Source organism: Papilio machaon, chromosome 25 (assembly GCF_912999745.1).
Source record: "Papilio machaon chromosome 25, ilPapMach1.1, whole genome shotgun sequence".
In the NCBI taxonomy this organism is placed as follows: domain Eukaryota; kingdom Metazoa; phylum Arthropoda; class Insecta; order Lepidoptera; family Papilionidae; genus Papilio; species Papilio machaon.
In genome coordinates, this window is record NC_060010.1 from 1,584,535 (window position 1) to 1,609,789 (window position 25,255).

The following is a 25,255-nucleotide window of genomic DNA, read 5'->3' on the forward strand; positions in this document are numbered from 1 at the left end:
AACTTTAAAAAGAATTCTAAATATTCTGCCAACCCTGATAACTTTATTTACTTGGAATTGGAACATACCGAATGTAGAGAATTCATGCGAGATTTTGCGCAAATAAAACATTTTCATTTTTCAAAATGCTGTTTGAGTCTTAACAGTATCAGAATGGCCTATCTATACATAATATAATAAAATTAGAGTGACTGTATGTTACATCGAAAAAAAATTTTTTCGTGAACCGATGTGTTTATAATGCTTTTAACAAAAATCTATTTTTTTGGTCTGCATATCTGCGAATCTGCGTATATTCCAGATAAATTTATAAACGGCTGGACCGATTTTGACGGGAGTTTTATGAAGTTTAGCTTAGCTTTTTTTTCTGCGCTGACGAAGTCGAAAGTAATCGCTAGTTTGTAAAAAAATATGTTTTTAAGCATTGTTCAAACAATTTAAGAGAATTTCTACTATTTTTCGTCTTTATATTAAGAAAACTTTTGGTTGAAAAAACAATAGTGATGAAAGATTGTATATTTTTAGTCCATTTACTTTAAAATCGCCTACAACAACTATGAAGAAGGTATTTTAATCCACAATATTCTTTTATAATAAAAAAAATAGTGACCATAATGACAGATGTACTATAATAGTGACAATTGACATCTGTCAGACACTGACACTGACAATCCAACAGACAACCGAGCAAAATGTAAACACCGAACATTACTATTTTCTTTCCAAAGTTAATTTATAAGGCTTTATTGCAGTGTTCTTTTAAAAGCGTGTGAATTCTCTGTTTATTTTACCCAAATTTCAAATCTAGATAATCATTTTGAGTGATCGTGAACGGTTATTCTAACATGAAAAGTTTAAAAGTTCTGTTTACCTTGATATTTTTCGTTTGTTTACTCGATAGGGTAAAGCTTTTAGATAATGGATTGGCAAGAACACCTCCAATGGGGTGGATGTCGTGGGGTTATTATATGTGTGGCGACAACTGTTTGGATAATCCACAAAAATGTCTAGAGTAAGTAAACAACTTACCTGAACAAATTGCTATTGATAAAATATATACTATTTAATAAGCATCTAGTGAACTGGGGCCAGCTGAAAACCAGTAGGAATTTCTTAGTCCTTTTCTACGATTTTAGTTTACTTGTAATATCAATTTTCTATGTTATTTCTGGTCGCAATAATTAGTCTATCTTTCTTTTATTGAATTTTTTTACTTTTTTTTAGCAAATAGTCTAGCTAACTAGTCATAGTCATAGTCACTCAAATTACAATTTAAATTGAAGTTTTCCCTCTTGTCTGGATGGTTATTCGTCAATCATTTTAATTCATATTAGTTGGGACGTAAAAGAAAATTTACTTAAATATATATTATTTCTTTTTACTGTATTTATGTTTTTAGTGAAGAATTAATACTATCAGTAGCGGATTCATTCTACAATGATGGTTATCAAGAAGCGGGTTATGAGTATATTGTGATAGATGATTGCTGGTCTGAACGTGAACGTAGCAGTGATGGCAGACTGGTGCCGGACAAGAAGAGATTTCCAAACGGAATGAAATACATTTCCGATTATGTTAGTAAGTTATTTTATGATTATTAATTATAGCTTTACTTTTATTTCTGTATTCATATAAGGAAGTAGAGGAAATCCTGTCAACTTCAGAAGCTACATATTAATTGGATTTCAATATTCTTACTGCATTTTGCATGTAATATGTAATTAACGTAGAGCCTCGGTGGTTCAGGGGTTAAGCACTTGACTTGCAATCTGCAGGTCCTGGGTTCCAATCCCGCTGTGTACCAATGTGTTTTTCTATTTTCAATTGACATATTAACATTTATCCGACGTTCTTACGATGAAGGAAAACATCGTGATGCTGCACATATCTGTGTAGAAATTGAATTATATGTGTGAAGTCAACCCGCACTGGGCCAAAGGTTGACTATGGCCTAGTCACCCCTAACTTAAGGTAGGCTCCGAGCCCTTTGGTGGGGATGTACAGTGAGCTGATGATGATGTTATTATTACTGGAGTTTTCACTACCATAACCTCCTTCTTTTTGAAGTCGGCTAAAAATACCAGAATGAAAATATTTATTTTTCTTTTTGTTCAAGTATATACATAAATATAGTCTATGTCAACTGGGAATAGTGAAGCATTTGAAGAGTTAATTTTATTTTCTATGTAAACAAACAAATATAAATTCGAATTTTTCCTATTTATAAAATTAGTATACATTATAGCAATTATTCACTTTTTAGATTCATTCTAAAGGTCTTAAATTTGGTATGTACACAAACGTAGCAAATATAACATGCATGCATTTTCCCGGCTCGAGAAAACATTTTGGTATCGATGCTATGACATTTGCGGAGTGGGGCATTGATTATATCAAAGTTGATGGGTGCTTTGTGGAGGAAAGCTTTTTAAATACTGGTATGAAATTTTGTCTTAAATACTGTGTTTCCACCGCCGAAACTTGTATAAAAACGTACTATCCCTCTGATCCTTTACAAAAAAAACAATGATATATTTTTATATCTCAGTTGTCAACTGAGAAATGTTAATTTCTTTGAGAATAAATTTTTGAAAAATAATAAAATAAATTTCTCAAAAAAATAGCCCTCAATACTTTTTATAACACCTTTACATGTCATGATATTTTTTTTTTTATCTAATTTATTAATTTCTGATTGAATTTGCACTAAAGTTACTTTTATATTCCAGCGTATATAAAGCTCGGACATTATCTAAACAAGACTGAACGGCCCATAGTGTACTCATGCAGTTGGCCCTATTATATTCAATATATTCATCATAAAATTGTAAGTACTTTTTATAAGGTTTGTTTGTTTGAAATGTCCTAAAGTCAAAACTAAAAGCATAACTCATCATCTCCCTATTCTTATCACTTGAGTTCACATCCATACGTAGCGTTGCCAGGCTTAATAAAGCCGCACATAGATAGGCTTTTTGATTGCGTGTCCGGTCAAAATAAACGGTGTCCGGGTTGTCCGGCTTTTGTTAGGTTTTTTACATTTCGCAAACGAGAGTGGCCGAGCGCCGGCGACGAGTCGACTGACGGTCGTGTCCGGCCTTTCTACCCAAATGTCCGGCCAAACTTGCTGGTCTGTCCGGCTATTTTTGCGACCTGGCAACCCTATCCATACGCAAAAAATCGTGACAATTATTATATTAATATGTCAACTGTCAACAATCAACTGTCCATCAGTTTCCATTTTAGGCGCGAACAGATTTACTCATATCTAAATTTATGCCTGACACATGACTGACACTAATCGAATTGTGGTCGAAGCCCGACATAATTCTAACACGGCTGTCATTTGATATTCCGACTATAATGTAGGATCGTAATTACTGATTTAAATTTTAATTTGTTAATTGTACAGCACTTGTATGTAATGTCACATAGCTTTAGTAAATTGTAAGTTATATTTAACATCTCAGAAAGGAAGAGAAACTGTGATTTAAACTTTTTTAAGAGTTGTTTCTATTGTTATATGTTCTTTGACAGTTAAGTAATCTTATCGTAAATCGTTTAAAAGACTGGTATAAAACGTAGTATAGTTTTAGTCCTCTTTCCCTTCCCACCCTTTTCTTATAAGGAAAGGATGGGAAGGAGAGGTGGATTTGATGGAGGAGGAGATGCATAGGAAGGTTAAATATTCTCTTTTTGTGCGTCTCCTCCTTCGTAGATTGAGGGTAGGCAATGCATCTGCAATTACTAATGTATATGGGCAGCGGTCGCTTCGCCTTTTCGGCGAATTCATGTGGCCGCTTGCTCGTTAGCGACTTTGTAATATATATAAAAAAAGTCATCAAACAATGATTTCTGGACCGGTGAGAGAGGCGCTTTTATCGCAATTAGATCTGTATGAAAATAAGTAAAACCTACCTAGATAAAGAAAATTACATTAAAAAATCACAACAGTAACAGTGACAGTCACTGACCTATATACATGGAACGGCTATAAGCCGTGGTATTTCGTGCTTATTTGCTTTTTGCCATTTTGGCGCTGATGGCTGCTGTAGATAGCGGTGGTGAGAATACGAACTAATAATATAAATGACTAATATAGAATGAAGTAACCGTTAAAGATAGAATTTGGAATGAATGTATTTGCTCTGTTTTCGACTTAATTTCGAATAGGTAGGAAATGTCCGTATGCGACGGAATCAGTTTTTTTATTTTTTATTACAAATTGTTCTACCTTTTCCAGCCAGATTATTCAAAGATAGCATCTCATTGTAACCTCTGGCGGAATTATCACGACGTATCCACATCTTGGGCATCGGTGAGGATAATTATAGATCACTACAAGAACGCATACTCTACTTTATCTAAGTACCATGGACCTGGAGGATGGAATGACCCTGATATGGTAAGTATTACCTTGCTACTTATTCAATTAAGTCAGCGTAGAATTAAAAAATAAATTGAGTAGCATATGCGCTATTACATTACAAAAATCAAAAAACGACAAATATTTATAACGTCAGTAATATTTTAAGAAATTAGGATACATCGAAGTTAATGAAGAGGAAAATATCGCAAATATATTTTATATTTCCATAAAATGCCTTTTATGAGCTTTTCTTTTATAGTTCGTCAGGGGACAATCTCTTTTTAAAGACCAGCAGTAATCTGCCATCATGTGAAACCCATGAAAATACGAGCACATTGAGAACTTTCATGAATATATAATCTGGGCACTTGAAAACGTAAAAAATTGCGATGATATCCAGGGCAACAAAAAAACTTTTCTTTTGTAGAGCTGTGTTATTGACTGAACACCTTAATCCTCAAAATCGATTCAGTCGTTTAGGCATGAGACCGTTGATGGTCACGGAATTTACATAATAAATGAAAACTATTGTCAGTCAGGTACACACATAAAATATCTGCTTGTTTATTTGTCCAGTTAATTATTGGTACAGATGTACTAACAGAGGGTCAGAGTAGAGTACAGTTGTCAGTTTACGCGATGTTATCAGCCCCGCTACTGCTCAGCTGTGATATGACCAAGATAAGTGACTACGAGAAGTCATTGTTGCAGAACATGGATCTTATAGCTATTGGACAAGATCCATTGGGTATTATGGCACAGCCATACGAGGTAGGTAACTGAAATGTTTTCAGGTGTGAAGTGGAAGTAATTCCGCGTTTTTTCTGATGAGTGTATGTACCGGAGGCCTAATTTTAGTCCTCTTTCCTTTCCCACATTTTTCCTAGAAAAGGATGGGAAGGAAAAGTGGATTTTTCCCATATAAGAATGGAAAATATCTTCTTTCTGTGCGTCCCCTTCTTCGTTGATTAAAGGTAGGCAACGTATCTGCAATTGCGGTTTTCTATGGGTAGTGGCCGCTTCGCTGTATCGGAAAATTTGGGTGGCCGTTCGCTGGTTTAATTGAAAACTTCAACTTGTTACTACTAGGTAACAATTTTCATTTGAAAATTGCGTATAAAGTGGTATTCCTGCGCTACTACCATTTGCGCTACTGACAAAGTATTTGTTAATTAATTTTAATGTCCGCTCTATAATTTATATATTTGAATTTCTTTGGTAACCCCTAGAGAGGTAAACTGTCGAATCAATGAATTTGCCCGAAAATATTATACTATTGTTACCTTAAGATATAATCTATATATCTATCGTGGTCAAGCGCTAACTTTTTCATTATAAAAAAAAATCTATATATATAAAAGAAAGTTGTGTTAGTTACACTATTTATAACTCAAGATCGGTCGAACTGATTTAGCTGATAATTAATGGGGAGGTAGCTTAGAACTAGGACACGGACATAGGAACTTTTTTATCTTGTGTGCATTCTTTTTATTCCCCGTGGACGGAGTCGCGAGTAAAAGCTAGTTGAACTTTAATTGTTGTTATTTTAATTACTTTATTGTATTACTAAGACTTAGTTAATTATTTAGAAATAGCCTTTAGTTATATTAGACAGGCCTTTAACCGGATAGAACATTGAGTGGCATTATACGGAAATAGCTCGCTTTGATGTCGCCTCTGATCGTCAGCGAGGTTAATGTGATGGAATACACTTTGTCCATACATGCACTATGCAATCCCCGTGGGAAATTAACCTTTAACTTATATTGTAAAGAGTATTAAATTAAATTTTATATTATTATTATTATTATTTATATTATTCTTAAATTACATACTATTAACCATTTTTGTAATTGCTCTGTCTACGAGTTACTTTTCAATTGAAAGTCTTAATTATGTAAACAAATTAATTTCAAATTCCAAACATGGCGGCCATTACTTCAATCTAAGATTTTCTCTACGGAAGATAATCTCTTTCTGTGTATGATCTGCATTTGCGATTGTATTTGTTCATTCACTTCGCCATTTCAGCGAATTCAGGTGGCTTGTTTGTTTGCCGCGTAATATAAAAAAAGTGATTTTGTGAAAATTTTTAGGCAAAGTTTTAATAATAACTCTTTCGATTGAAACAAGATAAAAAATAAAATATAAAATAAGGTATATTTATTAACTAGCTGGCGCCCGCGACTCGGTCTGCGCGGAATAAAAAAACGTAAAAGTACCCTATGAGTTCTTCCAGACTCATTAAGATCCGTTTACAGTTTCGCAGATACCTTCAAACAAACATCCATCCATCCATCTAAACATTTGCGTTTATAATATTAGTACTTAGTATTAACTGAATGCTTATTTTGTTATTTATTTTTTCAGCTTTCATATTTTATAACGTTATGGGTAAAGCGACATCTTCCCATGAAAGGCGACAAATATCACTCTTTCTCTTTCGCACTCGTCAACCTATACAAAAGCAATTTCACTGTCTCTTTTACTCCTAGCAGTTATGGTTTGGAATCTGAAGATGGTTACAGTGTGATGGTAGGTTTTTTTTATTTAATTAATGTTTTTAGCATTTGATTTTTTCTTTCTTGATTTTTTTTTTAATTTATCTGATATTGGAAGTATTCTCAAGACGAAAGTCTATGACCAGTGTGTGTTGCCAGTGTTGACCTATGTAACTGTGACGTGGCCCCTCACTGCGGGCAACATTAGGCGACTGAAAGTCACAGAAAGGGCAATGGTCGGTATCTCTCTGCGTGATCGCATCAGAAATGATGCGATCCGCAGCAGAACCAAAGTAATCGACATTGCCCGAAGAATTGTAAACCTTAAGTGGTGATGGGCCGGCCATATTGCCCGCAGAACGGACGGCCGATGGGTCCGCAAAGTACTAGAATGGCGGCCACGTACAGGTCGACGCAGCGTGGGCAGGCCTCCCGCAAGATGGACCGATGATCTGGTCAAGGTTGCGGGAGTATCCTGGATGCGGGTAGCACAGGACCGATCATTGTGGCGATCTTTGGGGGAGGCCTATGCCCAGCAGTGGGCGTTACGAGGCTGAATGGATGGATAGGAAATATTTATTAAGGCACTAAAGACTAGTTTGCTATTTTTTTTGTTGTTTAGATAATTTAAATTTGTTGTCGTTTTAGGATGTATTTACTGGAAAGTATTTAAGAAATATAACTTTAGACGACATCATAACAGTAACGGTACCTTTTGAAGGTTGGTTGAGCCAAAAAACTTATTAGTCTTGTAAAAAAAACTGATTTTTTTATTAAGAAATATGAAAGAGAAGCATGGGAAAGTATTCAAACATTTGCATTTTACCAAACTTACGAAATTCAATAGAAAAAAAATAATTTGTGAAAATTTTCTTTCAGATGTTATTTTATATACTCTCTACGCATTGTAAAAAATAGTGAAGATTTTAGTTTACTCACAGTTGATTCTCAGTATTTATTAAAAATAAATAAATTTCTTATTTTAAAACCTGTTTTATTTACTTCGCTTGTTACATTTGAATAAGCAATTCCTTTTAAAACAAAAATATTATAAAGAATTAAAAAAAAAATAACAGCAAAATTATAGTTAAAATGTAACCAAATATTTCTTTTCTACTCTTTTTTCATGATAACCTCAATTTTCGTGACTATAAACAGGTCCTACGCAAACGGTCGTAACTCGTATTTTAATTTTTTTTTTTTTTTTTGAATTGGTATACACGATCTTTACATTCTTCAAATAAAAAGTTGAACGTGTTCTTATTTAAATCGTGAGATTTATAATGAAATACTCTTAACATTAAAACTTCTATGCCAATATAGGAACGGCTAAAACTCACGTACATAATCCGGTGTCGGCACCGACTAATTTCGAGCCCATCAGGGGCTCTTCATCAGGGTGAGTGGGACTGGTATTATTTCGCGGACGCGGCCCGTCGCTCACTGCGCGCCTGCGCTCTTAGGGCGCGTCTTGAGGGGGCGGGGGGCGCGGGGTGCGCCGGCGTCGTTGACGAGGTTGATACCAAAGCAGTGTTGGTGTTGTTGTTGTGGCTCGAAACTAGTCGGTGCCGACACCAGACTTATATTAGTAAATGATAATGTCTCACGAAAGTTTGAATAATTTAATAACTTCTATGCCATTATGTAAAAAAGCTTTTCTGAGATACTGCATTTTTTGTGTTACAACTCTATGCATAGGAACCTTCGGTTTTTTTTTTAATAAAAAAAGTTATTGTACAATATATCAGATGGATGCTTTTGTTTTGGATTGGTGCCAGAGGAAGACTTTGCTGGAACAATTTATATTACCTTTTATTTTTTGGTATACACAACATGTTTTATTCAAAACTCAATTTTGTAGATATTGCACACTCTGTATAAGAAAGAAAACAATATGGCTACATGGATTTTGGTTTTCAATTTAATTATTTGAAATTGTGACCATTAATATACGATGAGTTTTCACTGCTTAAAACAAATCTAGAAAAACATACTATTAAATTAGTTGATCTCGAAGATTTCGTCTTGTATGGATTTTTCTGCAATGTAACGAAGCGTTGATGTCAACAATTAATAAATTACATTTTAACAATTGCCTATTCATTCTATTAGACAAAACAGAGACAAACTTGGGCATGACAAGCCGATGATCTGGGCTAAATTTTCAACTACCATTAATATTGTCTTATTAGAAGTTGTTTTTACAGTAGAATCTTGATATCTCGAATGTAAAAGGATATGGAATAATATCGAATTATTGAGTCTTCGACTTAACAAGAAAATCAGAATATGAAGTTTTTAATGAGGCATTCCTAATGTGACGTCAGATTTTTTTACTAACTTCAACTTACATAGTCTAATTTTTAAAATTCTAGTTATCGAGTACAAATATGTACTAAAATGACTGTGCAGGGAAATTTTGTTCGAGTAACAAAGTCTAAATAATTCGAGATACTCGGTATTTAAGGGTTTAGCGGAATGGAACTGCATTAATTTCGACTTACTAAGGATTTTGACTTAACATGGTTTGAGTTAAAGATTTCATTGTATTTCTATTTTTCATTATCCAATTCTCTAGGCGGGGGGAGGCAGCTACCCTGTGTGCAGACTGGTGTCTGCAGTCAAATAACTAAATAGAGAACAAAGCATTTAAATAGTGCAATCAACTTTATATCAAATTAAATAAAGCTGGTTATTCACTGAAATAAATCTCACACATTAGACGCAGATATTGAGCGTTGATTAAATGTAAATGTGCGACTAGTGTAATAATTAAATGAACACGAGACGGTACTTGTATGGGTAGCTTTATAGCGAACGTAATTACGTTAGCAAGGCTTTGAATAGGTACCGGTACTAAAAGGACTGTACTAGACGAGACATTTTGTAAAAAAAAAATCACACATGTTTTTATGGCGAATGGTTAGTGGCACCACGTCTGCGAAATCTAATGTTTGATTCTCGGTTTGATAGATAATTTTTGCTTTTTTTATTACAAGCTGGCAAACCAGCGGGCGGCCACCTGAATTCACAGAAATAGCGAAGTGACTGCTGCCTCTTACCTCTAATCGACAGAGTAAGGGATGCATAGAAAGGAGAAACATTCTGTTTCTGTTTTTCCTTCCTTTCATCAAATCCGTCAAATTCACTTCCTTATAAGGAAAGTAAGGGGAGGGAAAGAAGATTAAATTAAGGCCTCCGGCTACCACCACAGTCATCAGATTGTGTGCGGAATTGCTTAAATTAAGGCCTCCGGCACCACATTTGTCAGATTGTATGCGGAATTGCTTCCACTTGACGCCTGTCTTCTGTGTTGTCGTGGTATTTCACCGGATAAGCCGGCCCATTAGTGCACTAGATATTGTCGTTGCTGACTTTACCACTGTTAAAACTATTGTTTACAAATTAGATATGTTTTAAATATTTTCTTTCCTTTTTACATTATTTAGGGTCGGGTTGCCAATCCAAGCAGAGTCTAATCTTAACATTCTGTGTACATTTAAATACCATATTAATGAAGTATGGAACCTTGTCTAAATATAATTAACGACAGTAAAACGAGATGATACGTTTCTCTTCTACATATTAAAGACACATCTTCAAATAAGTAATATTGAATTTTCACAAAGCGTAAATACATAAGGAGTAAGTGACGTGTGCAAAGAGGATCCCATTTGGTAATTAAACCTCCGTAGCAAAGTGCCTGCTTTCAATAGCTTCGTATAATATCACTTATAACGTTGTCGAATGTCAATTTCTAATGGTGCTTATAATCTTACGTAATTAATTTGTACTTATATAATAAAACGAAAACACACACTTCTTTATAACGCAAAATCGTAGCAATCACGTCTTACTTTTGAATAATTCATTTCGTAATAAGTCCTATATTTACGACACGCTTTAGGCAATATATTTTCACGCCATTAAACTTAGGAGGTGAGTTATTTGAAAAAAAAAAGTTGGAACAAAAATTGCAAGCCAATAGCAAACAAAGATATGTGGTTGCCATGGTGACGATAATTTTCAACCAATGGCGAAAGCCTTCGTTGTCATTTGAGCATTTGAATTTTTGACATTTGCTAATGAAAGTTTTACACAATGTGAACAATAAAACAAAGTTTTTCTGTGTAACAAAATGGATAAAAGCAGATGAAATCGCACTGGAACAATTTTTTTATTATAAACTAGCTTTTACCCGCGACTCGGTCCGCGCGGGAAAAAAAAATGCACACAAGATAAAAAAGTTCCTATGTCCGTCTCCTAGTTTTAAACTACCTGCCCATCAATTTTCAGCTAAATCAGTTCGACCGATCTTGAGTTATAAATAGTGTAACTAACACGACTTTCTTTTATATATATAGATGCAAATGTTTGAATGGATATCTGTTACTAGATTTCTCCAGAATTGCTGCATAGATCTTTCAAAATGTTAAAATATCCATAAAAGAAACGTCTACTTTATAAAAGCCGTAAATCCGATAATCGAGTTTTTTAAATGAAACCTTCAGATACAGGGTGTGCAATTTTCATTCCAGTATAAAGTATGCTGTTAGTTAAAGTCAGGCGGATGGTGTACCGACCGCGAGAAAGGCTGTTTTATCCAGTTAATTATTTTTCCTGCGGTTAGTTAGAAACAATTAACATTTATCTTCAAAGGATATTTATATCGGAGTAATTTAAAATGAATGTCTAACCACAAAGAACTTAGACAGTGGTTCAATCACATTATAGCTTAGACCAGTGTTTCCCAAAGTGGGCGATAACGCCCCCTTGGGGGCGTTTGAAACCTAGCAGGGGGCAATAAGAGGCCCAAAAAATGGGGGTCATCGAAATTAATTAAAGTAATGAAATTGTGATTTTTAAGTTTTAGAGCTGAATAAAAATTAGGGGGCTCTGAAATATAATTGATTTTCAAAGGTGGCGGTGAAAGAAGTAAGTTTGAAAATCACTGGCTTAGACGTTGTCAAAACTGTTGAATTATATCTAAATAATCAATAGTAGCGACACCTGCTGGTGACATTATGATTGTCATTCTTTATTATCTGTGCCATTCTAATCTATAATAAACTTACTTCCTTTTAAAACACTGAACGAGGTAGTTTCATTATAAAAACTTTTATCGCACGCTTATACATTACAACAAATCATGATTATTGTTGTTATGTGCAGGCTTTCCATAATGCGATCAGGACAAATAAAAAAATGAAAATAAAATAAGTTTTATTGATCCACAAAAATTTTTACAATTCAATAGGATTCTGCCTCCTGTGGTAGGTTACCAGGTTGTGGTATGGACCTGTGTTACATGAGGTAGTGCCTTCTCTTAATCTATGTCTTAAATAGGTACTTATCTATACAATATGCTTGTATGTGTGCGCGAGCGCGCACGTGTGTTTATGTGTGTGTTTGTATTTGTGCTTGCGTCTGTGTGTGTGTACGTGTATGTGTTTTTATTATTATTGTTTGTTTTATTTTTGAATTATTAGAAGATTTTCTGTTTGTTCATAGTAAATAAATAACAAAGTACTTAAACCGGAAGCATTTTTGGGTGATACATATTTATGAGTAAAACATATACTTTTATAAACACCTTAACCTCAATAATAAATCAATATAGCCTAATGTCACCCGGGGTAGTGTAGCTTCCCAAAGGTTAAAATGAAAGAATTTCGGAGCCTTTTCAACGAAAACAAACAAACAATCAAATATTTCCTCTTTATATTATATTATGTAGATATTATAAATAACTAGCTGTCGCCGGCGACTCCGTCCGCGCGCAGTTAAAAAAAATGAAAAATAGATGTTGTCCGATTCTCAGACCTACTGAATATGCTCACAAAATTTCATGAGAATCGGTCAAGCCGTTTCGGAGGAGTACGGGAACGAAAACTGTGACACGAGAATTTTATATATTAGATTTAGATGTTTGGATTGATGTTTGTTAGAAGGTATCTCCAGTACAAAACAGGGATTTCGCTGAATTTTTTCATAGATGTAGAACATAGTCTACTACACGTAGGCTACTAATTAAGTTTTTTTTTATTCTAGTTGAAGCTTAAAGCAAGTCGACATTATAATATTATAATACAAAAAACTTCTGGAATTTACAATGCTACGAATCATGCAATATATATTTAATATACTACTGAAACGGATTATAATCCATTAATTCGATTATTCGATCAACAAGAGCTTCTATTTCTTTTAATTAAAGTATACAATGATTTTAGCAGTACCATAATTTTGTACCTCAGTGTACCGCTGGCTCGGTGCCACGGTTATTTGAGCTCCGGTACATGTAATCCAATATCTCCGTAACTACTAAATTCACTCAGTTTATTATTTTATACGTTTCCCTTGTTCATTTTAAAGCCATAAACACAAGAAACTTAAATACAAGTCTCATTTTGGATTAAATAAAATCGATGACTCCTGAGGATAAAGTCGTAACTCAAGAAATGAGATTTTAGTGTACAACATCATTCCATCTTTTGTCATTGTTTACCATTTTTAAAACACACAGCATGTACAATTCCATTTCACAATAAATTTGAGTACTTTGTATGTTACTTGAGAAAAATAGGTTGTTTTTTGTTTGCTAACGTTACCCTCATCCCCTTAACGTCACGCACAACCTCACAGGTTCTGCTAATTCTATCGTACCTTTTCAAGGAGCTTTCATGTCAACTTTCGTATCGTTTATATTTTGGTTTACAAAATACAAAATATTCATAAATATAAATAACACTATTTATTAAATTAAAAAACAAAAAATACCAAACTAGACCTGTCTACTCTTAAGACACTCGACAAAAAGACGAATCGAATGGAACCTCTTACGTCACAATCGGTTTAGGTAATTAGGCTACGAAGGTCACAATGGAACTTCCTTAAACACAAATCCACAATACACGCGACATTTACCTCTTGAAACAGTGGGGTAAATATATAAACATTTATAATAAACTAGGTCTCCCCCGCGACTCTGTCTGCGCGGCATTAAAAAAACTTAATAAAAAGCCTATGTGTTCTTCCAAACATTTTTCGTTCTATATCTGTGCCAAATTTCATTAAGATCCGTTGAATCGTTCGCGAAATATCTTCAAACATTCATCCATCCATCTAAACATTCGCATTTATTATATTAGTATGATGTTAATATTTAAAAAAAAAAACTCACGCTGTTACGGCTATATAATTTTTGTATTCATCGTGGAATTAACACAAAATAAAAAACTTACAAAATGTTTTTGAACTGAATAAAATATTAATATTTCGAAACATATTTCGATAAAAAATGTAATACCAACATTTCGAAAACAACCTTCTGGGAATTACAATATTAATATTTATATAACTGTAAGTACAAAATGAAAATTAATCCGACGGAAAACTGTATAAAATAATTTCGTAAATTTGTAACATCTAGAATGAGCGTATTTAATTATTTCATGCTTTTATTAAGTTAAATTAATTAATATAACGTATTTCATAATTACTTTGCTATGGCTTTAACATGTCACAGTAACAAAAAAATATAATAAAAAACTACGAGAGCAAAACTTTTCTCCTATCATTATTATAGTCTAGAATAATACTCTAAGAAAAATTATGTAGTTATTTGTAATACCTAAAAATAACTTTAAGATGACAAAGGTTTTCATAGCCTATTGTCAAAAAAAAATCAAAGTTAACAACATGTTTTTATACATGTTTATAAGCAGTGAAAACCTGTGATATAGCTGACTTTGACTATAACATTGAAAGTTCAATAGAATCGTTAGCCAGACGTATCGATTACCACTTCACATCGCCTGAGTAATTTAATCAATACTTAAAATTGTTGAAGGTTGTTATAAAAAGCGACCACAAACTGTACAGCATATTAAAAAATTATAAACACGTTTTAGCCGACTGACAAAGAGGGTAAGGTAGGGTAATTACGTTTTTATATGTGTGGGTTTGTATGTGTGTAAATTGCGACGGCCTATAGCCTAAACAACTGAACAGATATTGACAAGTGCGGTGTCATTTATCTTCTCCTGAGTGTTACAGGATATATACCATCAGCACAAAACATGTAGTAGACGCGAGAGATGAAATTAAAAAAAAATAGTGAAAATAACAAGTTCAAATCTCACTTATAACTCTGTTTTATTAATATTTTCAAGTATATTGTTAAATAATAAATCAATAACATCATAATCATGTTAATAATAATCAAATGGATAACATTGTTATTTATTTAGTTTGAATTCAAAAAAATAAAATCTTTGTTTTAAAACGCAGCCAATGGCGGTATTTCATCTATTGACCCAAACGAAGCAAGTTAAATGAACCCGTTTAACAACAACTTTTTCAACATAACCGCAAACTATTAAAACTAAGTCAGGACTATAGATAACGGGTAAGCACTTAAATGTTTTAAACGAAGTTTCATGTACTACCGCACCGCACTGACCACATCCGATACAATGCGTTGTATATTATTTGCGTAAAATTTCCTTTATGTTTAACTCTATTTATGTTGAACATAAACTCAAACTTCAACATAAATAGAACAAAATAAAAACATCTTGTTAAAATGAGGGTCAGTGTTCTAACAATATACAATAGAAAAACATGGAACTTCTCACCGTGGGTTCCTACTACCGTAACGTATGTTAATGTCTCTTATTTTTAATCAGAGCTGCGAACAATATATTCTTGTTTAAGGAGATCCGGTACTGGAAACTTAATGGAATATTCTTATGCTATATTAAAACAGTGGTAGACGACAGCAACAACATCAGTTGCACGAATTGGCTCGCCCGGTGAAATACCACTACCACACAAAAGACAGGCGTGCAGTGGAAGTAATTCCGCGTTTCGTCGGATGAGTGTGGTGCCGGAGGCCTATTTTAGTCCTCTTTCCCTTCCCATCCCTTTTCTTATAAGGAAAGGATGGGAAGGGGAGGTGGATTTGATGGAGGAGGAGATGCATAGGAAGGTTAAATATTCTCTTTTTATGCGTCTCCTCCTTCGATTGAGGGTAGGCAACGCATCTGCAATTGTGAATGTCTATGCGGTCGCTTCGCCATTTCGGCATATTCATTTGGACGCAGGCTTGTTTGCCACCTTGGTTTATAAAAAAAATTTGGATCTACTAAAGTCACAAAATAAAGAAATCGTAACAATTTTTTTATCAAGTCCTTTTTTGATGTGAATACTAACTAGCCTGATTAAAATACTGGATAAATAAGAACAAAGGAAAGAATAGAAAATCAGATAATACAAATCAAGCTTATTCTATCGTAATTTACATTCTAGGCAACATCAGTAAGATATGTGGTGGGCGTACGCACAATAAATATGTAAAGTAAATGGAACAGGCGTTAATGTGAGAGTCGAGACTACGTTATAAATCATGACAGTTTCACACGACGGCAGCAAATTGTGACAGAACAGTTAGACAATGCAATACTGCTATTGGCAAAACAGAACTGTTCTCTCATCGCAAGGTGCGCGGATGCGTTTAAACAATAGCAGTACTGTGGGCCTATTACGAAGATTTGTGGCAATCGCCATCGTATCGCCATCGACAAAAATTGTATAAAAATTTAATTTAGTTTTGGCGATTACGATACGAAGACGATCGTCACAAATATTCCTGCTAAGCTCATTGTGTCTTCGTGTGAAACCAACATCAATTCGAGTTACACTGCCTTTAGTTGGCATGTTGTCAAATACACTTAACCAAGTCTACGATGAACTGGAGAATTTGATAAACAGAATACACTTTGAAACGTGCTTACAACGCGTTTAGAATAAAAATGTGTTAACATCGAACTATCAACAATCGTTAGCTAGATAAGTATACTATTTTGGCAAAAAAAATTGCCTAAAAAATATTTTTTGTATTTGGGTATTTTTATGTAATGACTTCAGGATTAAATTTAAAATTAGATTTCCAAATAGTAAAATTTGGGATATTTCTATGTTGTAAAAAAAAATAATCATTTCGAATGAATCATTTATAACCAAATAGATTAGCATTTTATTAATAAAGCCACTATATTTTACTTAATTTATACATAAAAATGTGATTGCCTTCAACTTCTAAAACCAAGAATATAATCCACCATGTTCTAAATAACTTTTACACTTATCTCGAGTAACAAGTAAACAATCTAGGCACGTTTTCCCAAACCGTGTTCTCTAATCCTCGCCTACGTGTCACTTCGTAACTTACCGAATTTTCCGTCCTAACACTCATCTCAAACTTTACACAGTAATCAAGTAATATTCCGATGTTTTCCACTTTATTTCCACAGTTTTTCCATTGTATTTCCCGTTTATTTTTTCCATGATACTTCCATTGTACGCACCGGTATTTTACGAGGCCCGTCCTAAATTGCGAACCTTTGTTCAGTGAAAGAGAATGTCTAGCGTAATCTCGCAATACCTCGGCCGTGTTCTTCAATCTCGAGACTTTTTATATCATAGACATTTTAATTTTGATGAAATTCTACAGATAGTTGTCTTTCATTTATTAAATAATATATCCATATACTTATTTCGTCTGTAAAAACGGCACATGACTGTAATTTAATATTTCAAAATTACTATTCAGTTGAGAATTAGGAAATATTTTTAAAACAAACTAATTCATTCGTCGTACATCTATATATATAAAAGAAAGTTGTGTTAGTTACACCATTTATAACTCAAGAACGGCTGAATCGATTTGACTGAAAATTGGTGAGCAGGTAGCTTAGAACCAGGAATAGGACATAGGATAATTTTTACCCCGTTTTTTTTTTTTTTATTCCGCGCGGACGGAGTCGCGGGAAAAAGCTAGTAAGAAATAATAACAAATGAACAATAATATAATCAATATATTTTACAATCATCATAACGATATGTTTAATTACTTATAGATTTCAAATACAATTTTCCTTTTACCATAGACCTAGTAAACTATCAGACACGTAGGCCAATAAATTCGAATAAAGAAATGCACATAAAAGTCGATTCTTTTCTATTTCAAATCGAAAAATTGTTTGTAAAATGGCAACATTGTACAGATGTTACTACAGTGCGCAGTAAGTCATAAATCTGCCACCGAGCGCTGCTGTAGCACGAACACGTTTCGTTATCGCTGGAACTAACTTCGTGTTTGCGCACCGAACGATGAAATCTTTAACTAAAATCTTGTTAAATCGAATTGCTTTTAGTTAATGAATCCTTTTGGAATATTTGGAAAGTTATACTAGATAACTCTTTAGTTTCGAAATAATTTTCTGTTATATTCATCCATCTGTTGTAATTTTTTTGACAAACAACGTCATATTTGAGACGATTTACACAATATATGTGGAAAATACAAAAACATTTAGCAATACAGTAATTTATAGGTATACTTAATAATACTTTTATTAAGTATACCTATAAATTATTACTAGAAAATCAGGGAAGGGGAGGTGGTTTTGTCAGAGCGCGCATGGAAAGGGGAAATATCATCATTCTGTGCATCCCTTTCTTTGCCGATTAGGGTAGACAACCCATCTGCTAAGGCAGATGTTTATGGGCAACTGTTACCGCTTGCTCGTTTGCCACGTTTTGCTTTAAAAATAGTTTCTATGTGTGAATGATCACTTAACCTTTAATCAGTCAAACATAGCAAGACATCTTCCATTTCAGTGAAAATAAGTTCATCAGGACTATAACTTTAGATGTGGGTAGATATGAAAGTTGTCAAACTAGTTTAACTGGGTTGCAGTACGAAACTCTCTCGAGTCAAAACTGACAACACCAGTAATTGAACAATTGCTTGTATCCCTTATCAAACGCCAGCTTTCAATCTCTATTTTAGAATAGGTTGGGGAAACAGTTTAGAAACACTTTTTAATTTTCCTGTAAGGAAGTATGAAAAGATGTTTATCTTTTAATGTTTTTATCTTTTACCTATTCAATTTAAATTGTATCTTTCTTCTCTTTCATGTAACGAAATGTATTAACGTTATGTATGTAGTATTAATTCCGATTGCTTCATCTATTAGATACAAAAACATTGTTCAGTTACACATAGAAGTTTCTAGAAGTACGTATGTAACAACAAAATAAAAACCCGCAAACCACACCCTATTTACGAGAGGCCTTACAAGTGTAACACGCGTCGAGGTCAACGCACCGTAATAACTCGAGCATCTAACGGAATTTCAATGGAATTAACTTGTTCAGGGTTGTTACAATAGCTGGCAATCAATGCTACGAAAAAAAATTAATCATACATGTTATGGTTGTGTCTACGGATATAGACCCTAGTTTTGTGCGGATAACTTGTATGTTACAGACGTTATGGACTACAATGTTTCTCAAACATATGACGAGAGGGTGTTGATACACTTTGACACATACGGGCCTTTAATAGAGTTATGGATGCATTACTAAATCCCTTCCCATTTAAGTGAAATGTCTTTAACGCTTATGATGCAATGAGGTCGACAACTGGTCATAGCAACATATATGTTTCTAATCTTTGACTTTTCGAATCCTGACGTAATCTTATTTTGTGGCAACCCTGTAATTTTCGCAGCTATTGTGGCTTGAAAAAGTCTGCAGGATAAACAGGAGATGCACTTGTCAACCCACGTCATTATCCGAGGCGTTAACAAAGCCTCTTCAATTATCCTTCAAGTGTTACTTAGAGAATTGAGAGCAAAAGAAATGCAAAAAGACTACAATCTTATTTACACACACAAGTCGAACCGCCTCGCACAGCCGCGTCGTGGAATACATTGTCCTCAGCGGTATTTTCAAACAGCTACTTAGGGGCCTTCGAGAAAAGAACGTACACCTCCCAAAGGCCATCAAGGCATCTCCGGTTCCTTTAGCGTTCCGGCTCATAAGTATGATCAACTACTTTAAGGCGATTCGCTGCTCGTTCGATCCCTTATCCTATAAAGAAGGAACCCGTTACTTACAGCGGTAGGCACAGACTACGGAATTCCATTTGACGCGGTCCTGGCATATTTCACATTTATACATATACAAATACTTGTATGTTTCGAGTTTCATTAACATTACTTTTCCTTAGTATGTCACCAAATCAATCGTCCGTCAAGTATCAATAAGTCCGTCTAAGGCCTTTAGTACACAAGACAAAGTATATCTTTGAAAACCAGCGAAATATCATACGGGTTCGTACAAAGTGCGCGTTACCTACATTTTATTCCTTTGTCGCAATCACCAGTTGCTTGCAACCTGTGTGTCAAGATCTTTGTGATGAAAGTAGCTGAAATATTCAAGATGGTGGAGCTGTTCTAGACAGTTGAAGTACAGTCGCTATGCGTGCACTGACCGAACAGATATACCGCGTCGACCCTTCCACGTTTTATGTACGGAGCGCGCGCAACGCGATTCTCGTCGCGCAACAATATTAGTTTCATCGATTTAAGTTGCCTTGTGTACGAAAGGTCTTAAGAGACCCTCACTAATACTACTACTTATTTTTTTCTTAGACTTACTAATTAAATTCATTAACGAATAGATGCAAAGAAGCCTTACTAATTAATATTAAATACTAGCTTTTACCCGCGACTCCGTCCGCGCGGAATTAAAAAAAAAAGAAAACGGGGTAAAAATTATCCTATGTCCGTTTCCTGGTTCTAAGCTACCTGCCCACCAATTTTCAGTCAAATCGATTCAGCCGTTCTTGAGTTATAAGTAGTGTAACTAACACAACTTTCTTTTATATATATACAGAGGTGGGCACAGTTAATCGAAAAGTTAACTTCGTTAATCGTTAATTCGTTAATTAAAAAATTAACTTCGTTAATCGTTAAAGCGTTAAATTCTCGAAAATTTAACGCAAGTTAAAGTTAATCGTTAACAGTTAACCATACCAAAATTATACATACTAATTTCACACTTATGTGGCGACACTTGTTTAAAATAGTAATTTGACTATACAGTTATAGAATGTACACATTAGTATTAGAGACAAATATGAATGCATTATAGTATATTTCATTACGAGTGCGGAAAGCCTGACATTGCAAAGGGTTCCAACAAATGTCTACCCGAGCCGAGGCGCAGCCGAAGGTGAGGGTTGACAGTTGGAACAAGTTGTAATGACAGTTTCGCACGTGTACTACTATTTTTGATACAGTTGCGAAAAAATGAAGCAATTTAATAGAATAATAAAAACACAATAAACTCAACTAACTAAAATGTTTGTAAAATGGCGCCAACCGTAAAAGTATACAAACAGAGTTTTTTTTCGTTTTCTTCACCCATTCTGTGTAGGCAAAGGGAACTATGCCCAAACAACCAAGTCTTCAGTAGATTATTTTTATTGATATGAAATGAAAATGAAATTTAATGAGATGAAATAAAATGAAAACTAACCTAATTAATTGCATCAAATCATTAAATCTGATATTGTAACAAATTAGAAGCTTCTTTTTAGAAATATTTGCATGAATCATAAAAACTTCAATGATTTTTTTTTTGTAAAAACTTCGTGGTTGGTTATTCTTTTAAAAAGACATTATTTTGACAGTTGGGAACGACAAGTTTAGAAAAGCTAAAGAAAAAGCACGAGTAAAAAAGTGTTTTAATACAGTAGCTCAAAAAGTGGCGTATTGCAGGGACGAAGAGCGTTCGGAATGTGGGCTATTACATACTGATGCTTTTATATACTCGTAATGAAATATACTACTTCGAACCTTCTTTTGATTTTATCCTGTTGGTCACGTCTTTTCCAGACGCTCTGATGCATACACTTGCACGCGAACTTCACATATATCAATTATCAACTCGTTCGTCCACCATTCGAGTCGCCGAGAAGCTGAACTTACGAGCGTGACGTGGCACGTAATTTAAACAAAATGACGGCACGTCTCAAAGTTTCTAATTTAACGATTAACGGACTTTTATTAACGGAAGTTGAGTTTAACGGAAGTTAACAAAAGCGTTAACACTTTTTGAAGTTAACTTAAAAGTTAATCCGTTAAGCAAAATGTTAACTTCGTTAATTAACGATTAACGGATTAACGAGTTAATGCCCAGCTCTGTATATAATAGATATATAGATAATATACCTATATTAAATTATTCAGCTTATGCTAATTTGTCCGTAGAAGTAATAACATTTATTCTATATTATTTAGACACCGCAACATTTCATTGGAGAAAAAATTATAATTAGAGTAGTAGAGTAATTTTTTTTTTCATTAAAACATGCGACATGATAAGTCAGACGGGACGCTTAAAACATATAATTGTCTCTTTCACTCTCTTTGAAAAATAGTCAAAAATCAAGGTAAAATGAAACAATTGCAGTAGCATTTTTTTGGTGGCAACCCTGTCTACTACAACATAAAAGTCTATATACAAGGATAATTACAAGATATAGTGGATAAGCCATGCCATATGGTAAGTGCCTCCCTCTATTATCAGAGTACATACTGTTTGACAACTAAAGTAATGACCAATTAGTTAGTCGCGTGTTTGAATTAATAAAATTGCTTGAAAAAAAGCATAGGGAACACAATAATTAATGTTACACTGGCTTCGATCTAACGTTTACATAGACTAGTCTCAAAAGTTCGGCTATAATTTGGTTTAATTTGTAAAATACACATTTAGTTTAGGTTAGGAATAACCTATATTTACGACTAGGTTACGACAACAGCGGTAGACGCCAGCAACAACATCCGTTGCACGAATTGGTCGGCTCGCCCGGTGAAATACCACGACCACACAGAAGACAGGCGTGAAGTGGAAGTAATTCCGCGTTTCGTCTGATGGGTGTGGTGCCGGAGGCCTAATTTTAGTCCTCTTTCCCTTTCCACCCTTTTCTTATAAGGAAAGGATGAGAAGGGGAGGTGGATATGATGGAGGAGGAGGTGCATAGGAAGGTTAACTATTCTCTTTTTGTTCGTCTCTTCCTTCATCGATTGAGGGTAGGCAACGCATCTGCAATTACTACATCTGCGAATGTGTATGGGCAGCGGTCGCTTCGCCATTTCGGCGAATTCACGTGGCCGCTTGCTCGTTTGCCACCTTGTAATATAAAAAAATAAAAATAAAAACAGTGTCAATTCACTAAAAGCTACAAAGTAATAAAAAGTTTAACGCACTTTATAAAGAAAAATCTACATAATATTTGAACATTTAGAAAATTTTGTAAATACAAAAAAAAGGCAAACGATAAAATAATAAACAACACTTTCATTTATCGTAGAATGTTCTGGAAGCGTTGTCGGCGTTTCCCGCCATTTTGGCAGCAAAATTAATTATCATTTTTATTAAAAGCAAACTTAATTTCTTTTCGGCCTTACTCAACAGGTAAGTTATATTCTGCGTTTTATTAAGATGTTTATTAATCAAATTTATTTAATGAAAATTACGAAGGAGATATTCGATCTAAACTGAAAATATTAATTAAAAATTATTGAAATTTAAGCTTCTCTTTAAGTCTTACATTGTAGCTTTAATTTAATTTAACAAATTTAACAAATTTGCCTACATCATTGTTTCATTTTATGTATGATTAGTTAATATAAATTACATACCTACCTTAAGTTAGTACCTATAGAATTAGAAACATGTAATCCTAGGCTAAGTTTGTTCTTTTTATGTAATAAATAAATAAAAAAATAAAAAATTATTACTCTAAGGTTTTCAAAGCAAGGATAGTAGTAATGTTTACTTACATTTAATCTGGGTTTCCACTGCGGAAACATAAACAGAAACACATTGATCTCATTCTCAGATAACAAGAATTACTTAGTGATGTATAACAAAATGTTTTTTCAGAACAACTGGTACAGAATTTTCCTTCTCTCCTTTGAATAAAAGCCGGGCCTGAATAAACAGAAATGCTTTTACAGTGAAATCGATGAGGCGTATGTGACAATCGACAGCTGCAAGATACTAGCAGACTTACTACATACGAATGTTTTATATAAGAACTAGCTTTTGCCCGCGACTCCGTCCGCGCGGAATAAAAATTAGAAAACTGGATAAAAATTATCCTATGTCCGTTTCCTGGTTCTAAGCTATCTGCCCACCAATTTTCAGTCAAATCGATTTAGCCGTTCTTGAGTTATAAATAGTGTAACTAACACGAATTTCTTTTATATATATAAGTAATAGCTTTTTCCCCGCGACTTCGTTTGCAGGTTATTTAAAAAAAGGTTGAAAAAATATCTCATGTTTCAGTCTAGATTATGTTCTAAATCTGTGCCAAATTTCAATAAGATGTGTTGAACCATTACGGAGTTATGTACAATAAATCAAACGTATCCTACTTGAACTGTATACATTTCTGAGAGCATAAGTAGCCTATGCTCTCAGAAATGTATTTCATCAAGATCCATTCATCGATTCATCTAGAATCTAGGGTTCCATCAAATACTTCGGTCCCCAAAAGGGTTTCCTAGTCAATAAAGTAAATGAACGTCTGATACAGTATATAGGTAGAATATATTACAGGATTAGTATTAAAAAGGTGTACATCATTGTACGTTTTCGTAAAAACATTACCATCTCAACCAAAAAAGGAAGGATAAAAGTTCGAATTTCTCCCGTCATTTGATGAATAGTCGAATTCGATACGATGTCTTGTCATTCCCTTGAATTATATCGGTTGCGAAGTTTCGATATAAGTTTGTCTTATTGCCATGGAAATTGTATGTTATCAGTTGAAGACAAAGCTGACGATGATTTCAAAATACCTCCATACTTATAGTCAAATACAACAGAAACGCCAAATTAAAAAAAAAAAAAAACAAAAAAAGATTAACTTTTATATTGCTGTTATCGCAGACTTATTAAATTTAAATAAACCAAATTAAATACAAAGGGCCTTAAAATAAAAACTTACAAAGTGTTTCAAATACATTTTACCTTAAACATACATCGACCCTTTTATACCGTGACTCTAGCCTATCTCGGATTTTTGACAAATCATGGTTATTGAAACCTTATTAGGCGTATTCTTGCGAAATGCGATCTTTACCAATAAATAATGAAGTATACTGAAAGCATTGTGGTGATACATATTTATGGTGAAATATATCACCACGTTGACGTCAATAATATCAATCAACTGCGGTCAAATAGTTAAAACACGTGTTTAACTAAACAATGTCTTTCTGTATTTTTTGTAGTAATTCAGATAAACTTTTCAAAATACACACCATAGATAACAAATGAAACTGTCAGCCAGTTATATTTGTACAAGTAATTTCTCTTATCCATTGAATTCGATTACACATATAAATTTTTTGAACTTCAGATGTTATGAGCGAAAAGTCTTGCAAACTTAAATTTAAAATTTTCACCCAAAATTGCACCTTATGCTATCAATCACACGATTCATAATGGCGTG

At 33.9% G+C, this 25,255-nt stretch overlaps 2 protein-coding genes across 3 annotated transcripts in view; one reads left to right on the forward strand and one right to left on the reverse strand.

Moving 5' to 3' along the window:
• LOC106713265 (pikachurin) overlaps positions 1–25,255 on the reverse strand; it is a 115,338-nt gene that overhangs the window by 65,583 nt on the left and 24,500 nt on the right. The gene's annotated exons all lie outside the window — the stretch shown is intronic.
• LOC123722431 (alpha-N-acetylgalactosaminidase-like) lies at positions 764–7,821 on the forward strand. Its single transcript, XM_045684242.1, has 9 exons — positions 764–1,012; positions 1,400–1,574; positions 2,264–2,438; positions 2,730–2,827; positions 4,244–4,405; positions 4,946–5,140; positions 6,740–6,904; positions 7,519–7,591; positions 7,750–7,821. Exons 1-9 carry the CDS (start codon positions 846–848, stop codon positions 7,779–7,781), a joined length of 1,242 nt encoding a protein of 413 aa, XP_045540198.1. The 5' UTR covers positions 764–845; the 3' UTR covers positions 7,782–7,821.